The 23,926-nt window shown below is 34.5% G+C and overlaps 1 protein-coding gene across 1 annotated transcript; it reads left to right on the top strand.

The window, feature by feature from the left end:
* The first annotated feature begins 159 nt into the window (after nucleotides 1-159).
* LOC145579831 (transportin-1-like) lies at nucleotides 160-21,337 on the top strand. The gene is made up of 30 exons (XM_081637110.1): nucleotides 160-330; nucleotides 805-1,006; nucleotides 4,655-4,942; nucleotides 5,657-5,746; nucleotides 5,878-5,955; nucleotides 6,032-6,112; nucleotides 7,306-7,356; nucleotides 7,480-7,565; nucleotides 8,716-8,782; nucleotides 9,617-9,673; nucleotides 9,769-9,798; nucleotides 9,923-9,982; nucleotides 10,375-10,485; nucleotides 11,705-11,818; nucleotides 14,398-14,496; nucleotides 15,329-15,454; nucleotides 15,532-15,606; nucleotides 15,716-15,787; nucleotides 15,939-16,049; nucleotides 16,460-16,543; nucleotides 17,064-17,171; nucleotides 17,545-17,646; nucleotides 17,789-17,851; nucleotides 17,927-18,001; nucleotides 18,777-18,848; nucleotides 18,945-19,069; nucleotides 19,825-19,876; nucleotides 19,951-20,019; nucleotides 20,110-20,169; nucleotides 20,779-21,337. Exons 2-30 carry the CDS (start codon nucleotides 812-814, stop codon nucleotides 20,860-20,862), a joined length of 2,685 nt encoding a protein of 894 aa, XP_081493236.1. The 5' UTR covers nucleotides 160-330; nucleotides 805-811; the 3' UTR covers nucleotides 20,863-21,337.
* The last annotated feature ends 2,589 nt before the right edge of the window (nucleotides 21,338-23,926 follow it).

Here is a 23,926-nt window from a genome sequence, read left to right as displayed (position 1 = left end):
ATGTTTACCCGCTTGTGCTATTTTGTGCACACGACCCCCATTTTTGCACCAAGCTTACCTTCTTGTTGCCAAAAGGTAAGAGCACGCCGCACGATTCGATTATTTAGACGTTAGACGTATAGTACTCCGTAGACTGTAGGCCGTAGCAGTTAACATTATACACGTGTCATTAGTATTCCTCCATTTTTTTTTCTTCGGTATTTTTCACGTTTAGTCCGCATCGCTGCAAGGCTGCATCCTTCCTTTCTCTCTCCTCCATTGAAGCGTACTCCGAGTTCTCCATTAAAGCGGCTTCTGAGCTTTCTCTCCTCCATTAAAGCAGTTTCTAAGGTAAGATATGTTTTTTTCCTTAATAATCGAATATCAATTTCACAATCTAGGGTTTATCGTTGATTTAATTACAGTTTGGTCAATTTAGGGTTTTTATTATGATGATGAACTAATGGTAATAAATACTCAAGTAATGATTGATTTTATTGAGCGATTTCATTGATAGAGTGTTGCTATTCACATTATTAAGCGAGTTGAATTTTTATGCATTTTTTGGACCCTAATTTGATAATTAAATCAAACTTAGTTGCTAATATGTTGCAGAATTTTGTTTATAACCCTTAAATGTTAAGATGGAACTATAAAAACACGCCTTTTTCTTCTCGGGTAGCTGCCCGTATTGCCCCAGGTCAGGGACGGGCTTGTATGCATATTTGTGGCGGACTAATGTTGTAATATAGTCTTTAGGGAGTAAGATGAGTTTTCGATGTAATCGATATTTGACCTGGAATTGCTGTTTTGTTCTTTAACTAGTGAATTGATGGCGGCATTGGCAACGAATGGTGCTTTATGGCAACCACAAGAGCAAGGGATCAAGGAGATATGCGGTTTATTGGAGCAGCAAATGTCACCTGTTCCAAATTCTGATAAAACTCAGATTTGGCAGCAGTTGCAACATTACTCACAGTTTCCGGATTTCAATAACTACCTCGCCTTCATTTTGTCTCATGCAGAGGTATCTATCCATTCTCTGCATCTTTGTCAATTTTCTCTTCTTCAATTGCCTTTTGCTTCGTGATATTTTTGATTGATTTTCGTGGTTTTATGTTATTATTGTTAAATTGATTGAAGTGTAGAGAATATTATAATTAGTTGATGATTTATTCATTGTGTTATTTGTGGATGCCCACTAAACTACGCAAAAACTTGCTAATTATATTTATCTTTCTTTTTGAAGCCAATGCAAGGTAATTTAATTTAAGAATTTTCGCGGATTTAAAATATTTTTGAAGTAAAATTTTGTTTTCATGCTTATAGAGTTATAGTGAATTTGCTCCATTTGACTTTTAAGCTCAACTTATGTAAGGCCATAAGGGAAGTTTATCTTAACAGGCTAGAAATCTTTGGGAGTCCTTATATTGATTAGTGATGCTAGATTGCTAGGTTGTCTTTAGAAGTTTCGCGTAGTAGATTTCTTCAATGTATTAGGATTTGGTTTAACAGATATTCAATTTTCATTTTTCATGCTAAGCTGTTATTGACTTGTGTTTGAGAGGAGAAAAATTATTGAATACCCTCTGGTGAGTTAACGAGGTAAATTGAGATTGTTTGACTTATTCGTAGAAGAAGTTTAGCATCTTTATCTTGTTCCAACCTTCCAAGGTACAACTAAAGCTAAGTAGGGACTTTTTAATCATTTTATTAATTTTACTCATTTGGAGAAATTTAAATGAGCACAATTGATAAAAATGTGAAAAAAACTCATGGATATATCTAGCTCTTGCGTCTAGATTACTCTAAAAATTTGTAGGAGTCTTCTACTGATAATTTTTGTTTCTTATCAAACATATATGTTGCATATTTTGAAAGATCTTACCTTTAACAACAATGTCTATGATGACATCAGACCATGCATTGAGCTCTAATATAGTTTAAAATTAACTGCATTGCTTTAGTAAATGTCTAAGTAGCTATGTTACATGGACACATGTATGAGTATCTATTATGGGTACGGATTTAATCATTTAAGTGTCCGGTACGTCATTTTCGAATATTTTGGACATGTAGACACCATCTTAACTTTAGACACAAGTACAGGGATACAACAAATATACATCATAAGAAACTAATATCATTTACACATTAATGTAATACGGGTAATAGAATTTGTTCAAAAAATAATTAGTTAACTTGTGCAGAAACTTACAATTTAGGATTGTAATAGATTGTCAACTTCATTTTCGAATAGAAATACTGTAGAAGATAATGTCATGAATTTAGAAGTAAAAAAAATTGGAAGTCTTTTCCTACACAATAATGTGATGTCTATCCTAGAAAAATGGATGCATTTTAGAAGTTTAATTAATTGGGGTCGAATGTCAAAAGTAAAAATAAATAAATAAAAAGATAGGAGAACATGATAGCTGCCCTACATCCATGACTCGACTATCCCAAATACTCCTACCTCTTAAATAAATAAATCAATCAATTAAAGCCTAATCCCGTAAGTGGGGTTGACTATATGAACCAAAACTGATTATTCCATTTAGTCATCCATAAAAAATCTTCCTCTTCCATCCTTTACGATCAAATGTCTCATTCTCATGCAAATTTATTTGCTTCATATCCTTTGTAATTTTTTCCAACCTAGTCAATTTCAGTCTCCCTCTCCCTCCTTTAAGCTCTCTATGATTCCACTCTTCCACTCTTCGTACCGGAGTATTCGTTTTACATGCCTGAACCAACAAAGACAATGTTCTCTTAGATTCTCTGCAATGCTTACAGCACCTACTTTCTTTCGAATAACTTCATTTGTGATTCTATCTCTTAGAGTGTTCCCGCACATCCATCTTAACATGCGCATTCCTATAACCTCTATTTTTGTAATGTGTTTTTGCTTAGAAGCCCAACATTCTGTACCATAAAGCAACACTGAGTCTTATGGTATTCCTATAGAATTTTCCCTGCAAATGTAACACTTAAAATAAATGCAGTAAAAATTTAAGCTTTCAATCTGTCATCATCATTATTTTAATGAGATTAAAGGAGTTAACTTTGATGGATTGCTCTTGCTCTTGAGAACTCGTAGGATTGCTTGAAATATTCTGCAATTTTGCCATACCTAATGTCATCATGGTGTGTCAGGACCATATTTCATACCCGTATCAGCGGACTTGTGTTGGGTTGTATACGGCCACATTTTTTCCGTTTGTGAGCAACACATTCGAATAATTTTCTTAGAGAGTTGGTGTGGACCTTGAATTATTGTTTAAAATTTCATGAGTATAAGCTTTGTAAACCATTTTTGACTTTGCCTGTAATAAGTAGTGGATCTAGGATATTGGGGTGGGTAGCACCAATGTATGATGCTAAGAAACGAAAAGTTAAATGTGAAATAAGCTGGGGAATCTCTGAATTACGAATTCTCAAAACATTAAAATGGCGATTTTTTTTTTTTTGATCTCTCGTAGTTTATGCGAATGAACTGCTTAAAAAAATGTTTTTTCAAATTGGTTGACATGTTTTAACTTTTGACACTATTTACAAATTCTACTTTGACTACATTGTGATTTATAGATAAGGAAAAATATAGTCATGTGGGATCCTATTAGATCCCTTTCAATGTGTCTTATATATATATATATATATATATATATATATACATATACAGTGGGGTTAGTGTCTTTTTATTATTAGAATTAAATGTAAAAAGACGTTAGTGATGTGGGTCATTGCATGAGCCGAGAGTCTTTGTCATGTGGTTATCCCACAAAGATCCTTCTCCTCCATTCACTTCTATCTAATGCTACATCACTTACTAGGCTCTCTCTCTTCATGTCCTTTTTAATTTGTTCCATCTAAATCATCTTGACTATGCTTAGGTCTCCATTACCCCAACCCCCCACCTTCCTAACTGGTGCTTTTTCCAGTAATGTCTCTCAAACTATTAGTAACCAATTCTTCTTTAGTCTATATCTAATCCTCAATACCTATCTGCTACTCTAACTTTCCTCTGAATATTTATATTTTTAATTCTATCCCTCAATGTGTTGCGACACATCCATCTTAACATACTATCTTTACTACACAAATTAAAGCTGCATCTTGACCTAGCAAGACTAAAAAAACTGATTTACTTATTGAGTTAACTATATATATGCTTAGGGAGTATGTGTTAAGATTTGAATTTTAGATACAATATGCTTTTCTTGGCAAAATTCGAAGTTGGGATTGTTCTTTGGGGTTGGGGACTTGGGGGTACCATACACATCTGCTTGTAGTTTCATTGTCTGCCATTATTCTGATCCCCTTGCAAGACGTATTCCTATAGATTGTACTTTAAATTTTTTAGTCTTAGTTCTTCTTGTATCAATTCTCTGCGAGGACTAGTTGCTGTTATTCTATACTTTCTTCTTCGTTGTTGCGCTTTCTCTCTCTCTCTCTCTCTATTAATTTCTTAGTAAAAAGTACTACTCTCCTTTAGGGAAGATATTTTTTTATTGCATTCCTTATAAATGCTGTCATTACTCATTACTGTTGTGTTTTGCACATTTAGATCAGACAGAATTATTATTCAGTTTTGTTTGCTTGTCAATCCTTTTTTTTTTTTTTTTGTAATTGAATGATGAACAACTCTCTAAATATGCTTCCTTTCTCCTTGCAGATAAAACCTGTGGAAGTTCGGCAAGCTGCTGGGCTACTTCTGAAGAATAATCTTAGAACTGTTTTTAATACTATGGCCCCAGCTAATCAGCAATATATTAAATCACAGCTGTTGCCTTGTCTAGGATCACCTGATAGGCACATTCGCACAACTGCTGGGACCATTATTAGTGTTATTGTGCAGCTGGTGGGTGTTATTGGCTGGCCTGAGCTGTTGCAGGCTCTCTTAACTTCTTTAGGCAGTGCTGATCCCAATCAAGTTGAAGGAGCTATGGATGCTCTATCAAAGGTACGACTATACTTTGGTTGATATAAAACAGTAAATCTAATACTTGTGACAATAGTAATAGCTCTTTTGATACACAAGCTTCATTCACAACCATAATACCATATAGAGATATTTTTGTATGATAATCTGATTATAATTGTTTAGAACCTCTTGTTTCTTCAATCGAATTTGTATTGAAAGCTATATGACTCATAAAAAAGACTAATAATATTGAAGCTAATTTGAGTTTTAATGCCATACGGCTTCTAATGATGTAGCTTTTGTTAGAATCCATTTCTTAGGCTCTTTGGCCATTACCTTCATCTCTATGAAAAGTGCATTTGAGTCATAAGGTTGAACTTTCATGAACCATTAGCCTCATATTTCTTGGTAATCGTCTCTGTTTTTCTAAAATACTTGAATTTGATTGCTGTATTTGCAGTAGTGTTTCATTAAACATTACTGATCGTCTGATCCTGTATTTGATGTAATTTTCTCTTGTCACACATCATGGACATGAAGGGGATGGGTAACTAGGAAGTTAGCTCTGATATGAAGGCATTTTCTTTTTAATTTAAAAGACATCCAACTAGTTAACTAATTATAACTCAATATTGAATACTCTAGTTTTTTTTTTTACTTGTTGCACTTTAATGCCTTAAGTTATAATTCACAACTACTACTCTCATATCACTAGAAATATATCTGACATAAAGTAAGGATGTGATTTAATAGGTTTGTGAAGATGTACCTCAAGTGCTTGATGCAGATGTTCCAGGGATGACTGAACGCCCAATCAACATCTTCCTTCCAAAATTGTTTGAGGTAGTTCTTTGCTTGCTTTATTGCCTTTTCAACTCCTATATCATGTTAGAATTTTTGCAATTTGTTGGGGCTGTTGAACATGTGTATCGGCCTCTCTTACTTTCTTTTTGTTTGTCTATCCTGTGGAACAGTTTTTTCGATCACCACATGCCTTACTGAGGAAGCTTGCATTGAATTCAGTCAATCAATACATTATGTTAATGCCATCTGTAAGTCTCTTGACAATTTCACACTGTTGATGAATTGGTTTTCAATGTAGCCTTATGTATGTGATTTTGGTTTCAGTATCTATATACGTCAATGGACCAATATCTCCATGGCTTGTTTCTTCTTGCTAATGATCCTGCTCCGGAGGTGCGAAAACTGGTAAGTCTTTCTTGTCGTCGTTTGATTAGTCTCCCTGCACACAAATTTAATTGTATTATTATGAGCCATTATTTTGATAAAGTTTTGAAACAATGAAAGCCGGACCCATATTATCCTCGTTTAGCATAGCTGATCAAAAGTAGTCTTTTGAGATATATCACTTGCTCGTTGATGTGCAAAATCATCAATAACCCAATTGATTCAATAGCGGTAACCTTGCTTATCAGCGTCCTCATATCTGCTCGGCAGTATACCTGTAAATCCATGGTCAATAATTCTATTTTTTTATGGTCACTTACCCATACATAAATAGCAACCATATTTAAATTCGTCGCACCATCAATTAATGGTGTGGCATCACATATAAGAATTTGTGTGAGCATATTGTATACAAATTAGTAGTATTTTTAGCTTTTACATTACCAGGGGATGGATGATTCTACTAAATTTTTGTGATAAACCTGTAAAATTTATTACATTTTGTACATGTCATCCTTATGTGGTGCTCCCTACAATCTAGAAACGTTTCTCTTTTTTATAGATAGTTAGATATGTGTGTTTTTTCTCCACCCCATTTAAATATGAATACTTTTTGAAAATATACTTCAGAGGAATTGGGTATTGGAAGATTGGTCTTGTTTTTGCTCTCTTGAAGGTATTCATTTACTCCAATTAGTAATGAATATATAATGAGGAACTAAACTTGCTGGAAGAGAAATAAGTATCAAAAACAATTTTGAATACCTAACCATATTGGAATAAGACAATAAGTCTGAACTGTTCTGATGACAACAAAATAGCTCAGATATGGGGGTATATAGCTTGGCATCAAATGGGAGAACTATGAAATTTGGATTGTATGTTTGTCAGAATTGGATGTTTGATGGAATAGCCTTTTTAATGTGAAAGTTGTAATTGTCAACTATTTAGTGTTGTCCAAGAATACTGAATTTAGTAGGCAAGCTACATGATACTTTTAAGTTACTGAGAATTGCCAATTATGTAATCAGATTCGATTGATATTTTTCCTTTCTATATGTTTTCTACCTTTTATTATGTGTACTTTTAGCTGATAGTTCCACTTTATGTATTATTTTGAAATTTCATTGTATCGACCATATTATGTGACATATGCTAAGGTTTATGGATCTTGTGCCTGTTCTAAAAGATTTTGGTGCTTTCACATTGAGCAGGTCTGTTCAGCTTTTGTTCAGCTAGTTGAAGTTAAGCCCTCATTTCTTGAGGTTAGCATCTTACTTCCTATGACTGATTTATTTTGCTCGCTGAAAAAGTTTTATTCTCCAATTTTGTTTTCTATGGGCTTTGGATAAGGGAAAGTAGTCACAATAATCTTTGCAAAATTGCAGCCCCATTTGAGGAATGTCATAGAATACATGCTGCAAGTCAACAAGGATGGTGATGATGAAGTTGCGCTTGAAGCTTGTGAATTTTGGTAAGTATGTACATAGCTAATTAAACCAGATCTGTAGTAGTATTTTTTGTTGAAGTAATTATTTGGAATTGATGGATGACGATGAGTCTTTTAGCAAGGTCAATTGAAATAATAGCATTCTAGTCACGCTTTGTATCATCAAGGAGCATCCGTGGAAGGCTATTGTAGAGTAGCGCTATAGAAACATAAGGCATATTATCAAATTTGTTTTTTCCCCATTCTCTCCCAATATGTAGCTTTGTTTTGCATTTCTGTTCTTGCTCCCCCATATTTTGAATAGGTCCACAAATTAAATGAGGATGAAGGTGAACAAGCCCACTGTATCTGAAAAGAAAAAAAATGAATGAATGTAAAGGTATGAAGGCTTTAGCCACCCAAATGTAAGAGATGAGTCCTGCTTCACAATCCTGAAGCCTAGCAGGTTCTGCATATCAGTTTGAACTTTGCTAAACAACCAGTGCACAGAACAGAAGGACTTAAACCTTTATTGGTACCTTTGTGTTTTGAGTGTAAGAAGCTGATATAGGTTTTAGGGTTTAACAGCCATTGTTATGTTAAGGTATCTATGAAATAATGGTGAACGAGGAGAAAGTGAACAAGATTTTCCATCTTGATTTTGACTTTATTATTCTACATGATCTGAAACACTTGAATTAGAGTGTCCAAAAGTATGACTACCTCATAGGCTGATTGCCATGAGAAGCGTTGGTTGAAATCAGATTTGGCATTTGAATGGTTTAACCCTAAATACACCAATTGAACATGAAATTCGGTCAATCAATATGTGACATTTTATGATTTTATGTCCATCATACTTTAGGAAGGTTGGGAGACCAGGTGGTGTCACAGGAGATTATCATTTATGGCTTTGAGCTTTGGACCCTCTTCTCTGCTGATGATGTTTGTGCAATGAACTGATGTAAGGAGAGGGCCGTTTTATAAGTTAGGTATGGGTAGCTTGGAAAAGTTAGGGAGTTAATAAATAGAAAAAGGTTAGGGTGGGAGTGTGGGACGAAGGCATACTGAATACAATTGAGTGGCTGTGATAGTTTTACTTATCCTCTATTTTTGCTATTTCTCCATAGTATATAGCATGCATTTACAACTTATGTGCATTCATTACATAAGGATTATCATTGATGGGTTGCAGGTCTGCTTATTGTGATGCTCAATTGCCACCTGAGAACTTGAAGGAGTTCTTACCACGTCTTATTCCTGTAAGACTTGGCCTTTTTTTTCCCCCCTTTTTCTTTTGGAGTATTTTGCCTACTGAAATGCAAGAACAGTTGCACTTGTAACTCATAAATTCTCTGTATTTTTTGGCTTTTCCTGTTTATTGTTCATGTAGTCAAAGGTAAAAAAGATAGTCATTTGAATTTTTAATAGATGCGTTTCAATGTAAATTATCATACTATCATATTTTTATAATATGTAATTAGAGATACTAATTGCCAAAGATTTACACCAGAGAGTTGAAAAGGCAAACATTAAGAATGAAATTATAGAGGGACTGTACACTCACGTGACTATAAGGTTGCACCAGAAGTTCATAATGGAACCCTACCCTTTTGCTGATTCACTTTTTGAGCTGCCTTCTCATTTGACCCTAAAAAACTTTTTTCTCATTAGACCCTTAAATTATGTATGTGAATATGCAAATAGTTAAGGCTCTTGAACTGAAAGTTTTATAATCTTCCTTCAAGCTTGATTTGTTTGAAACATGCATTTTCATTTATTAAAATTGCAACTAATAATTTTGAACATGTGAAGAAGGATGTATTTATACTCAACAGTTTCACAGCTTGGCATTTCAAGCGACTTTGCAAGGAATTTTTCCCCTCCCCTATGTGTGGACACACACATGTACACGTGTGCACGTGTTTTGTTGCTTAAATTTTAGACTTTCAGATGGTACTTTAGTCTTTTAAAATTCTCATCTCTTGTAAAATTGGCTCTATTCTGGTTGTCTATAGTCCTCTTCATATATCCTAGTTAGTCTTTTGTTTGATGAAAGGTGACAATTATTTTTAATTGACTGTACATTGTGGTAGGTTTTGTTGTCAAATATGGTATATGCTGATGATGACGAAACAATAGCTGAAGCAGAGGTAAGACTGTTGTGCTGTTGTTAAAATTGGTGTTTGAAAATTGAAATCTGTAGTGTATGATTTGTATAACATGTTTTCAAAACATGTGGTTGCAGGAGGATGAGTCTGTACCTGATCGTGATCAGGTACTTATTGTCTGTAGCTACTTTGTCTTGATCTCTCTCTCTCTCTCTCTCTCTTTTTTTATTTTTTATTTTTTTTTAATTTTTTTTTTAATGCTTAGAATAATGTTAAAACATGGTGTCACAGGATTTGAAGCCCCGGTTTCATTCATCACGTCTACATGGATCAGAGGAGGTTGAGGAAGATGTATGCTTTTGGATCCTGTTACATTTGTTTTATAAAAACCATACATGTCTTTTTGTTATGATTGCTTGGAAGTTTAATTTCATGTTGCTAGAGGTAGCATACTAGCTTAGCCTTCTTTTACAAAACCTTCTCGAATTTTATTTTTATATCCTCTGTTTGGGTTTTTACATTACACTGCCCTCGTTTTTTGCTCACTATGTTTTCTCTCCTTTTTAGACTACTTTCATTTTCTCACTTTTCTTTCCTTCTTCCATTTTTTGTGTATGGTTCTTAATGACAATTATTGTTAGTCGACCCCAGATTATTTTGGTACTAAGACTTTGTTGTTGTTGTTTTTGTTGTCCTAGAGGTAGCACATTGCTTAACTTTTTTCATCCTTTGTTTTTGCACAGGATGATGTTGTTAATGTATGGAATCTACGAAAATGTAGTGCTGCTGCTCTGGATATTCTTTCTAATGTGTTTGGGGACGATATTCTTCCTACACTTATGCCTTTAATTCAGGTAATCAATTCTTTTGATGAAGCAAAGTATTAGACCTTTTTTTCCCCTTGTGGTTCTCTCTCTGTGTTTTCCACAAGTTCTTTGTATCTATTTTCTTTCTTTGACAAGTAGGTAGCTTTTGATTTTTTGAGAGGGATCTGTAAGATAGTAGCTAGGATAGTAACTGATTTAATTTTGATTGGAATCTATGAAAATTCTGAAGTTTAGAAGTTCTTTTATGTAAATGCTTATTATTTATGGTATTCATTTTTTCTCTGAATTTTTGCCCCTTGTGAATTGATGAATTTTTTTACAATGTTCTGAGTCCAAAGTTTCACATATAATTTTAGGACAAAAGCCAAAAGGAGTTACAACTTGAGGGTAATTGGAATCGTTCTTTAAGTAATAATCCACAAGTCAGTGAAGCACCAATTTCTCATTTGGATTCATGCTGTACCAGTTCATATTAGAAATCCATTATCTGCCGGGGTCATTATGCCACAAATGACCTTTGTAGTTTTATAACTGATTTACAGGAGTCTCGTTGCTCTGTATGGATTCTGAGAAATCTCCGCAGTTGGATGTATTTTCCGCCCATGTCTCTGTTTAACGGCTCATGACCAAATGGATCCTTATGTGCCTTGGTTTTTATGCCATTTATAACTTTGTAGTTTTTGTTTGGACTCTGAGAGATCTCAGCAGTTGACAATGGATACTTCATTCTGTGTCAGTTCTTTCGCTAGAATGTTTGTTGTTGAGGTTCTTGGGGTAGTTGGGGCTGCTCTAAATAATTTTGAGGTTTTAATTTGGCCCAGCCAGGATGAGGAGAGCAAAGTATTTGAAATGTGATGTTTGCTGTTATTTGATTTTTTTCTCCTCGGCCCCTTACTGATGGATGCTTTTGAAACACAGTGGTCTCTTTGGATTAGCAGTCACTGATTTCATGATTACTTTTGATTTGATATCTAGTAGAATTGTACTGGTTTAACTTATGAGTTTGCACTTAATATGTGTGACCTTTGATGATTTTGTATTGGTTTGCATTTTATTTTCAATTTATCTAGGGCAATTAGAACACCCCCCCCCCCCCCCCCAAAAAAAAAAAAAAAAAAAAAACCCACTCAATTTTGTTAGCATATTCAGCACTTTTCTTCATAACATTTATGCTTTTATCTCAAAAGATTTCTTTTAATTGTTGGTTTGCATAACGTTAATTGTGTAATACTTACATTTTCTGTAGGCTAATTTATCAGCTAGTGATGATGAGTCCTGGAAACAGAGGGAAGCTGCTGTTTTAGCCATTGGTGCTGTTGGTGAGGGCTGTATTAATGGTTTGTACCCTCATCTCTCAGAGGTAATGCCCTTTTCTGATCATGTATCGTGATTTATGCATGTAGGTTGTGGATACTCTTGTCCAATTTGAGCAGTTCATATTTTTAAATCTTCATCGCGTTATGTTTGCATTTATGTGGAAATTTAGTAATGTATTTGACTATGTGGCCTCTCTGCATAATCCATATCTTTATGAATGATGCAGCCCTTTTGGTTGGGCTAGCTGCTGTTTGAAAGCATCCCTGAAACGGTGAAACCAGCTGGAGGGAGAAGGGAAAAGTTAGTGAAAAAGGCGAGCCTTAAGCTTACAGGGCTAGTATAAATTCAGCACATTCTGGACATGCTCACTTTGTTGTTTGGAGGTGTTAACTGTTAAGGTGATGGATTGTTAAAATTGTCAGTGTATGCCTGTGTGGCAAACTGACTATCTGGCAGGTGACTGTTATATGTTAATTTCAGAACCCTTTATCATCACGGGCTTACCGCTGAAGACCATAGCATACAATCGTGGAAAAATTATGTGTTTACTGGGTAGAGCGCAGAGCTGGTATTAACCAAAGCAAAATTACCGAGAGAATTGAACTTGACGTTAAAATTTTAACCTGAATCTGATCCTTATGGCTTATTTAATATTTTTATTCAATTCCTTATTACACTTTTTTGTAAGATTTTATGAGCAACCCAGACTTTGACATGAAACCATAAACAGCTCGATCCATTTATCCGGATTCTGACCCCTCATAAGATGACTTAGCTTTTGGCTACATTTGTGTGTTACCCAAAATGCTCTGAACAGGGTTTTTAATGTTTTTTCATTTCATTCTTTCCATGGTGATGCACATCAGAGGGTAAATAATCCATTTCTGCATAGTCCATTCATATCGAATCATAGTGTTTTGTTAGAACCTTTTATCCCTAGAATATGTTTGTGTGATAAATATGTTGGTCTCTTTTCATTTTGCTGGAAGTGTCTGGCTGACTAAGATCTTCTAGTGGCGTTTCCTTCTTTATAAAGCCATTTTCAGTGGGCCCTGGTATCAAATACTTCCCTGCTTGAATGATTTAAAAATCCCAAATCAATGAAATCTTTTGTTTTAACTGCTGTGTTGGATGAAATTAGCTCTTATCATAGCTTGCAATCTAAAGTTGATGTAAAGAATAATTGCTTGTTAATCTCGCCATTTCTAAATTCACAGTACTTCTGGTTGCATGTAGTTTTAGGCGAATAAGCTGGTAATACATGATATATCATTCTGCAATTTGGGTTAATGAGGGCTTTGAAAATGTCCAAGTGGGGTTAGTGGGAGAGAAACAATTAAATAGTAGTGGTCCCATGGTAAATCAGGAAGTGTTGCGAATTTGCAATCATTCAGAATTGGCCAAAAAAAGGTTGGTGTTGCAATTTTTTTGGAATGGGGAGCTGGAAGCCTGGAAGTTTTTAGTTTTTGCACTATGGCCTCCTATTATAACTCCAAATGTAAAATGGGAAGTGGATTCTTGGCAAAACTTTTCAGTCAGTATGCAATGAATTCCTAGTATTTATTGATGGTAAATTTTAATGTCTGAAATGAAAACAAGTTCTCCTTCCATCCCATAATATAGTTTATGTTTTCCTATTTTGAAGATCCAAAATGTTGTTCCTGTTTCTATTTTTGGATAGTATGTAAAGACCATTATACCCTCACTTTTTTAACTTTATCCAATGTAATTCCTAGTTTACCCATGAATTTTGCACATGCCTTGTACTTTTTTCTACTTTCTCTCTCTAACTTTTGTCTGTGATTGTACTTTTCACTTTTATTAATGTACTTCATCCACTTTTTCCTCCTATTTTTTAAATACCACGGAAAGACACAAACGTGAACTATATAATGGGACGAAGGAAGTACTAATTTTAAATTGCACACCCGTCTTTTATAAATTTGTGTTGACATTGCCACAAGTCTGTAACTATGCAGGAAGATTTAGGTCAACGTCTTCTGATATTTATGCTGTGTATTTATGGTGGCAGATTGGCTTGAAAGTATCCTTCCTTGCATTGTACTTCCACTTGCCAAATAATCTGTTGGGTTGCTCTTGTCACTCTTAGGTTTTTTTGTGTTTATGGGTGTGGGTTGGTGTAGTAGTCTGATGCTGATGTTGTGTGGTGTAGATAGATAGATAAGACTGCTGGAGTTGTCAGTAATCAAGCACATATTTTTTGGGTTATCCTATTTTCAGTTTCCTATCACATCCTGAATGTAAGAAGGGGTGGCAAAGTAAAGTTATTTGTTCTTTTAATGTTTTTTTTTTATTTTTTTTTTATTTTTTTTTATTTTTTTTTATTTTTTTTTTTTTTTGGGAAATTCAACAAGTGATGAAATGATTGAAAGATGTTCTGGTGTTGCTATGAAGTGGTTGATTTTGCTGTTGTGTTCTTGCATAGAACTGGACTTCATCATGGCTTGTTTAAATACTCCCTATCTTTTACGTAGTATTATTTCAGCTGTTCTCAATTTTCTATCTTTTTCAACCTAACATGCAGGATACCTTTTTAACTCTATTACATAACTGTCTATCCCCCTCGTTAATTTAACTTACCGTGAGCTTTTTAATTTGCAGATTGTCGGCTTTCTTATTCCTCTCTTGGATGATAAATTTCCTCTTATACGGAGCATTTCATGTTGGACGCTTTCTCGTTTCAGCAAATTTGTTGTTCAGGTATAGTGTCTGTGTGTAATGAAATATTTGATTGAGCCAAGCTGTTTGGTACTTTGTATTATTCACTAGGCAATATGACAGTGTTGGCATATTCTAAATTGCTTTTTATAAAAAAATGGAATTTTATGATCCACATAATTGAAGTGAATGTTGCACTGGGTTTTTTCATATTTAGTGACTGGTATCCTTTCGTAGGGAAGATGCTGAAGACAGGTTTTATCTAGATGCAATATGAAGCTTGGTAGAGAGATCTGTGTAATTTGCTTAATCCTTGGTAGCTTGATTAATGATTGGCTGTGGAACCATGCCTAGTACACTGTGTTCCTTGATTGTTGAAACTCTTTGTAGAATGTAGACTTTAACATAGGTCTTTTCTTGATAGTGTAATTGTGTAAAGTGCATCTAGAACCTAGAAGTTGGAAGTACTGGTGAGTGGGGGTGTGTCATAGACTCTTAGCATGGATGCTTGGTTTTTCTGTTTGAGTTATGTAGTTTATTTATTTTTCAATTGATTGGTGGATTTTATTTTTATAAATAATTATTGGAGAATGATTCATCCTTATTATTGTGACGGTAGCCAGGAACTGGATGTATTCTGTTCATTTCCAACCAACATAAGAAACCCCCCCCCCCCCACCCCTCTCTCTCTCTCTCTTAAAGACCCGTAGGAAAGTTTTTCTGTATCAAAGGATGGCAACCATTATTTTTATTGACAATGTTGTTAATTTACCACGTCATTGAGTTGCATTGACTTTTATTCTTTCATATCTTAAGAAGCTGACTTGATATTATTTGGGTTTTGCATTCTGAGTGCATTTTTGTATAATTGCAGGGCCTTGGTGATCAAAACGGCAATGAACAATTCGAGAAGGTGTTAATGGGTCTTCTGCGAAGAATATTGGACACAAACAAGCGTGTTCAGGAAGCTGCTTGTTCAGCTTTTGCAACACTTGAAGAGGTTCTTGCTGTAACTTTCATGCCCTTTTCACAGAGTTTCGGTGTTTCCTTACATCTTACTGATGCTTTATTTTATAGGAAGCTGCTGAAGAACTGGCACCACGCTTAGAAATTATTTTGCAGCACTTGATGTGCGCGTTTGGCAAATATCAGGTTCTTTATTTTGTAGTCTGAGTATCCTTTTTCTTTTTGCTACATATGATCGTCTCATTGAAACTCTTTTTAACTGTTGTTGTATCTGCTGCTTTTCAACTTACTGTAGAAAAAAAATTTGAGGATCGTTTATGATGCTATTGGAACTTTAGCTGATGCTGTAGGAGGGGAGCTAAATCAGGTAAGCCCCTCTTTTAAAAAACCATTGCTCTATCAACATTTTTATAATGTTCCATCATGTGCTTCACTTCACTATTATGCTAAATTTAGCTTTTTATTCTGTAATCAACATATGTATTAATGAACATAAATCTTGCTGTATGTAATTGCAGCCTAGGTATCTAGAAATCCTAATGCCTCCGCTGATATCGAAGTGGCAACAACTTTCCAGTTTTGATAGGGATATATTCCCATTGCTTGAGTGCTTTACATCTATAGCACAGGTAATTCCACTATTCTGTTTAGAGCTAGTTACCTTCTGTACATAAAATGGGTGTTTGAGGATTGTGTTGAAAGAGCAAACTGATTTCCAATTCGATGTTCCCTCGGATAGATGGGATCTTTCATGAAGTTTTCTCTGATTTGTGCATCTAGTGTTGTCTGTGTACATTTATTTTGTGTAATACTAACACTTCTCTGTCGAATTGGTTTACAATGTCCAGAGTCAGAAAGTCATGCCTTAATTTTCTGGGACATGTAATGCTCAGAAACTTATGGGATTACTCTTGAGCTGTTTGAAAAAAATATAAGGACAGTTTTAAAAGTGGGCTACAGAGTACAGATACATCATTACAGTTTTTTTATTTATTTATAAAATTGTAGACTAGATTGACATTTACAGCATGTTTTTCAGGCATTGGGTCCAGGGTTTTCTCAGTTTGCTGAACCTGTATTTCAGAGGTGCGTAAACATCATCCAGACGCAACAATTGGCGAAGGTTAGGCATCTTATTTTTGCTATTGTTTCTGATTCAATCCATACTTGTTTGGATGATAAGACATTACTTCATGCCATATTTCGCGGTAGTATTGCAAAAAATCATTAACATTACATTAAACTTAATCGTCAGCTTGATATCTTAATCAAATGAAGTTATTTGGAAACAATTTTTAAGTTGGTGTATTGTGTATATCTATTGCAAACAAACATTTGAATGTGAAACCCAGTTCAAAATGATTAAATACAGATGGGCTCATGGGCTATGATAATTCTTGCCTGAGTTGCGGGGCATGGATTTGCTGTTTAGAAACAGATGGTCATTTCTTATTTTGTAATCAACCATATGTTATCTTGAACCAACATTTCATATCAGTTTTATCTCTTGCTTTTTTCTTGTTAGATGTAATATATGGAAAAGCTTATCTTGAATTAACATTTCATACCAGTTTTATCCCTTGCTTGTTTTTTGTTAGATGTAATATATGGAAAATGTTGTGCTAATTATAATTTCATTTTAGGTCAATCCGACTACAACTGGTGTTCAGTATGATAGAGAGTTTGTTGTTTGCTCTCTGGATCTACTCTCTGGACTCGTAGAGGGCCTTGGCAGTGGCATAGAGAGTTTGGTAATCTCCTGTCTTTTGCTGTTGTACAATATATACTAATTCTTGCTTGATCTTACCTATGCTCTTTAAGCTGTCCTGTCATCCTTTGCATCCACCCCCTTCATTAAGACACTCATTCTAAAACAATTACTTTTTTCATTGAAACACTCTTTCTAAAACAATTACTTTGAAGAGGATTCTTGATAAATTATGTAAAAATGAGAATTATTATAAATTATTGGGTCATCTGCAAAATTTTTTGGGTGTTGTCCATGTTGTATGCGTGCATTTGAGATCCTTATTCAAAGGCTGAACCATTTGAAAAATCTGTTCTGTCTTCAGTCGATTTTTGCTTTTATAGTTTTATCACTAACATGGACTGGAAAAACAATAGGTGTCCCAGAGTAACATGAAAGATCTACTGTTGCAATCTTGTATGGATGACGCTCCTGATGTCCAACAGAGTGCTTTTGCACTCCTTGGTGACCTTGCAAGAGTAAGTTGCTGTTAGAAATTATTGTTAATTAAAACAAGGATGACTTTTGGACTCAATCCTCCGTGGTGGTTGCTATCTCCTGTGATATATTTTTTTCCTCCTTTCTAGTTTTAGATTTTTACTTATTTGTTCTTGTTGATAGGTTTGTCCTGTTCATCTCCGCCCTTACTTGCCACGGTTCTTAGAAATCACAGCAAAGCAATTGGTAAGTGGGTTTATATTTCAAATATTTGATTGATGTCCTTACCTGGGAATAACTTATATGGCTTTTTAATCTCAGGATATTTCCAAGATAAAAGATACGATTTCTGTTGCAAATAATGCTTGTTGGGCAATCGGTGAATTAGCAGTGAAGGTATGCTCACTTGTATTCTGTGTCTAGAATGTATAGACGAATCTTACTACATAAGATTGATCATATTCAATGTGAGTGTTCTTTGTGTTTTAATGGGTCTCAGCCGGGAATAGGTTAGTGTTTTTGTTTCATGGGAAGATGGAGTGCTAGTTGGTGTTGCCATAGCTCTTTGCCTCAAGTAAAGAAGTTGAAGGATTTGGGTTTCTATTTACCACCTTTTCATGGCTGTCTATTTTCTTATGCGATCCCAATTACATTTTGCTTGTCAAGAGGAATGACAAAAGTTTATAGGTGGGTGGATTTGATTGATTTTAGGCTTGGACATCAAATCTGCTATAAGGTTTCAAGGTTTAAAGCTGAGGGAGATTTTCCAACAAATTTACACTAACTAATTTAAGAGTTGGTGAACCAATAAATTCAAGGTAAAAACTACCAGCTACAGAAGAGATTAAAATTTACAAAAAAAAAAAAAAAATTGAGCAAAGCTAAATCTGGTAAATCTTAAGCTTGGACTAGCTTGAATCGCATAAGATTATTCATTTCTCTGTGTTGGACAAATACTTCTACCTTCTAGCAGTTGTCTAATTATGAGGTGGTTTTGAAGTTTTGGTAGTTCTATAATACAACATACAACATTACCCAAGGCTGATTACAAAATGTAAACCATCCACTATAGTGCTATAAATTTGTTACTTCTTACATTCCTTTGGCTTGAATACTTTTTTGGCTTTTGTACTTGCTTCTATACGTTTATTTAACATTCTATTGTTTTCAGGCTCAGCAAGATATTAAACCAGTTGTAATGACAGTCATTTCTTCCCTAGTTCCAATACTTCAACATACACAGGTGATCGCCCTTCTTTGATTAATGATGCTCTGTTCTGAATCTTTCATATACATATATACTTTGTATATATTTAACTTTGTGATTTACCATCATCAGGAGCTTAATAAGTCACTTATAGAGAATGCTACCATTACTCTTGGAAGATTTGCCTGGGCCTGTCCCGAGCTTGTATCTCCATATATGGAGCATTTCATGCAACCATGGTGTAATGCTTTGGCCATGTAAGTACCAATGTCAGAATTCAACACTTAGCGTATTTAGCTTTTTCACCTGTTTTCTCTGCCTCAGCTAAAATGCAGAAGAAATTATGTCAGTCTTAGTGTATGTCACCCCCCCCCCCCCCTCTTGGTATACTACTCTGATTATATATTGATAACTAAAATGATTCTCCTGTCTGCACACAACTTTCATTTACCTTGGATTATTTTAATCCCACTAAACCAATGTGATTTGGGCTCTTCCACTCTTTTGCTCTCTCTCTCTCTCTCTCTCTCTTTCATGTAATGTGGGTTCCCCGTTGACTATTTTCTACCAATGTCTTCTATTCTACTTTTACATTATCTACCAAAAACGCCTATACACCCTTACTATTTGCTTAATAAGTGTGCTCAAGCCTAACATGATGTTTTTATGTTGATGTTTGGAGTGTTGAAGCTGTTTTCTTCTGTTTGATACTCTTTGGAGCTTTGCCCGTTGACCATTTTCTATCAATGTCTTATATTCTACTTTTACTTTATCTACCTAAAACGCCTATACACCCTTACTATTTACAAGCGTGCTCAAGCCATGATGTTTTAATGTTGATGTTTGGAGTATCGAAGCTGTTTCTTCTTTTCAATACTCTTTGGATCTTTTCTCAGCTTTTGAATTGATATGTAATGTTGTGCGCGCACGCGCGCGCACACACACACACACACACACACACACTACATTTGTACGCAGTTAGGTATTCTGTTAACCAACTGTGCTGTGGCAGGATACGAGATGACATAGAAAAAGAAGACGCTTTTCGAGGTTTATGTGCGATGGTGAGTATATTTTACAATGGCTCTTGAATTCTTTACTGGCTTTATGTTGTAATCTGCTATCTCATTTCTTTCAGGTTAAGATGAATCCTACTGCAGCATTAAGTTCCCTTCCCTTCTTGGTGAAGGCAATAGCTAGCTGGCATGTAAGGAGTTTTCTTTTTCAAAAGCTGTCACTAGAAGAGTTTGAGGATAGATTATTTCAGCTGTTAATGTTGTTGCTTCTTTGACCACAGGAAATTAAAAGCCCAGATCTGCATAATGAAGTATGTCAGGTGTTGCATGGGTATAAACAGGTCTGCAGTGACTCAATACCCTAGTCTCTCTTTCGTCATATATCTGTAGAAATATTTTTTAATAATTAATTTTAATTCAGTAATTGCTGTCATTAACTTTTCAAATGACATCGTATGGTGCTTTTTAACAATATTGCCCTAAAAGGGTATATCGGGAGGCTTCGGATACGACACGGCGATATGCTATTCTTTTTAATATTAATTGTGTATGGTGGCACAATCATCTAAGTGTTCTAGTGTATTGAACCCAGATACTGCCAATGTGAGCGCATGAGACCAAAAATTTTGTGTTTAGGAAAAATTACATGTTTAAGTGCTCCTTTTACATGCATCATGCTTTTGTGTGCATCACACCAGATGCATCATGTGCATGCAGTGTCTATTATGCTGTGAGCCTGTGACACTCTTGATCTGATATGGACTGAGAATTTTTTTTTTTTCTGTTTAAACGTGCAGTATGCATCTCCTAAATCTGAAGTCCAACTGTATTTTGGTTGTGCTATCATTTTTTTATCGCATGTAGTTTGAGTTTTGCATTATATCTTGTGTATCTGTGTGGTTGAACCTTTTGATGGCTGCAGAGGTTAAGTTTTGTTTCTTTTATTTTAGATGCTTGGAAATGGACAATGGGAGCAATGTATATCATCTTTGGAACCACCTATGACAGATAAGTTGTTGAAGTATCAAATATAATGGGTTTGTTGGTGTTGTATGGAGACCGGCAGACAGCAACGCATTTTGTTGGTATCTTGGCGGCATATGAGTTTGCTATTGCATTGTACTTGTGAATCTTCTGTCATCTCTCAAGTCTCGTATGGCTTTAGTGTTTGATTCTTTCTGCGTCAAGACTGGTGGTTGCAATTTTAGGCAAAGCAACGCATTCTGTGCCCAGGTGCGACTAAGTCATATCTCTGATGAGCAAATTATTTAAGCTTTGGCGTGGAGCATACATGTGAACTGGGTATATTAGTTTTGGTTTAGGGTTGGCTTCTCTTTCCTGTATTAGGAAAGAAGGCAATGTATTATGTATTGTGTACATTCTTCACATTTTACGGGTATTTTTTTTCCCATTCTTTTGACCATGATGGTTGGAACAAATATCGGTTTCCTACAAGTTTTGATGTACCTAGTCTTACAAGTTTTGATGAATGTATTTTTAAAGCGTTTATTTCTGTCTTCAGTTTCAGACCATCTTGGGTTCGATGTATTGATCGAAGGACAATGAGTTGCATTCATTTTGGTAACGTTGTTCAATAATATACTCGTTGGTTACTTTTATGATTTTATACACTAGATTAACTCCTGTGCGATGCACGGACATAATGAAAGAATTTATAATTGTGTAAACTTCAAAAACATATCAGTCAAAATATGTAAAATCTTTGTATTACATACGATATTATTAACATAAACCAAGTTATAAAAATTAAAATAATATAAACAAAAGAAAATTCATATCTGCAATAAAATTTTGCAAACTTTGTAATTATATGGAGTAATCTCAGGTTGATATTTGTTTTCCTTAAGATTTTTAAAAGAAAAAGTATTGAAAACTAAAAAGTTAAATGTATTGTATTAAACTACTTTGCTAAACCTAAAATGAAAAAAAAAAAAGTTTAGGCTGGAAAAAACTGAATGAGAAGCTGACATGTGTATAATTTGAAAAAAGTAATGATGTCAGCGGTTGTTACTTTAGTAATATTTATAGATGATTTGAGATTTTGTTCAAAGCGCAATGTGATACATTTTTTACCATATGGTAAGTTTTTAATTCATTATTGTATTTACTAAAATTGATATCTCGGCAAGTCTAATGACATGGGAGAAATATCTGCGGAATACTGTCAAATTATTTCAATTAATTTGACAATAATCTGAATCTGAACACCTAATTTACCAATTTTTGATGGCTAACTTTTCACAACTGTTGTTCTTCTAACTCTGCTAACACCTAGTAACAAAAACACAAACTCAAATACTGTACTAGAATATCCATGAGAATTAATCTTATGAGGATTACTGGACTGAGGACTTGAGGAGTGAGGACCAATAATCCAACATTGTGCTGCCCATCGACACCTCCACCGCCATGCGATGCCACCACAAAGAGTACAACAGTAGCATTCATACCAACTCTAACCAGCTACCTGCTAGTGGTGCACAGCACACGGCGTAAAGTAAACCACTATTGCTGTTAGTCATTTCCACGATCAATACCTTCGTTGGCTACCGTGACACAATCTAGCCATGTATATTACGAAATGCATAGTTTTGTTTTGTCAAGCATGCAGAATTGAAGACACTGATTGTTGTAAGGGGCTCAAGTATGCTTTAACAATAATCATTACGTGTCGTTTAAGATGTACACTTTACTATCAATTGCTTCACTAATCTGCTCTTTATAAAAATAACTTCTTTTTTTTTTTGTTAAAAAACATGGATTAATGATTGGATATCATGCAATAATCTATTACTCCCTCGCACTCAAATATTGTTCCATTGCATTATTTTGACTCTAACGTAAAACGTTTTGATCATAAATCATCGATTTATAAGAATAAATTCAGTCATGTGTTATTGTGTTAGGTTTATTTCAATGAATTTATTTAGAATATCAATTACTACAAATGTTATGTGTACGGAGGTGGGAATATAAATGATACGAAATACTACGTATAAATTATGTATCAATAACCATAAAAAGTCATATAGAGCAATCTTTAAGAGTAGGGCTTACTTAATTACATAACCACAGTAAGAGAGACTTATACTTAGCTTGATGACTTGTAAGTTGGTCAACATGTTAACTTTGCACTTAGTGCCTTGTCGGACCTAATAATTTACCATGAAAATGTTGATTGACTCCACCACTAATTGTAAAGTCAGCTGACTTCAACAGCAACTCAAGCAAATTCTTAGTTTCAAAATAATATGGGGTTGATTAGCATAAATCGTCGTAAAAAACCGTAAAAATAAAAATGATAATGAAATGACCAAAAAAACATAGTCTACTTCACATAATGATTGAAATATATTGTCCAAGTAATCTACCCGTGTATTATCTTGTGAAAGTACCACATGTCTTGTTTGAAGTTATTATTAATATTTTTCCTTGTCAAATGACCAACTCAACTAAAATTATTTGACTAAATATTTCACTTTGAAGGAGGGGTAGATGAGATTTAAGCTAGTGACCTTATAGTTGGGTTGGTTTCGATAACGTTGAAGGATCAACTCAACAAAAAAATTAGATTAGTGATTAAAGTTCCTTTTTAATAGTCAACGAGCTGATTAGAGAGAAGATTGATTAAGAGAGAGAGAGAGAGACTTAAAGAAGATCAAGTGAGAGATGAGACTAACAATTAGGGTTGCAGGCCTTACAACTAATAAGTTCTTTCTTTAGTAGGTTAATGATTGAAATTAAGAGTAAAGGGAAAAGCAAAATTGGTACTAAAGTGACTAACCTTACTCAAAGATTTTTATAACAACTTATTCATATCTTTCTTTTTTTAGACATGCTAGGTTTATGTAAAAAATCAATCACTTACATGTTATACATAAATCAGTAACCGTTTAAAAATTTATTCCGTAATATACTCGTACTCTGCAATTGGTGCCAACTTTCTTGTCTAATAGACTAATAGTAGTCCAATCTAATACCAACTCCATGGAACTTATCCACATTTTGCTTGGCTTTTTCTAAGAAATTCATCATCAAATTCTCTTTCCAATTTTCACTAATTAACCCTTAAAGTGA

Source organism: Chenopodium album, chromosome 14 (assembly GCF_948465745.1).
Source record: "Chenopodium album chromosome 14, dcCheAlbu1.1, whole genome shotgun sequence".
Taxonomy (NCBI): Eukaryota; Viridiplantae; Streptophyta; class Magnoliopsida; order Caryophyllales; family Amaranthaceae; genus Chenopodium; species Chenopodium album.
This window is presented reverse-complemented; position numbering and strand designations above follow the sequence as displayed.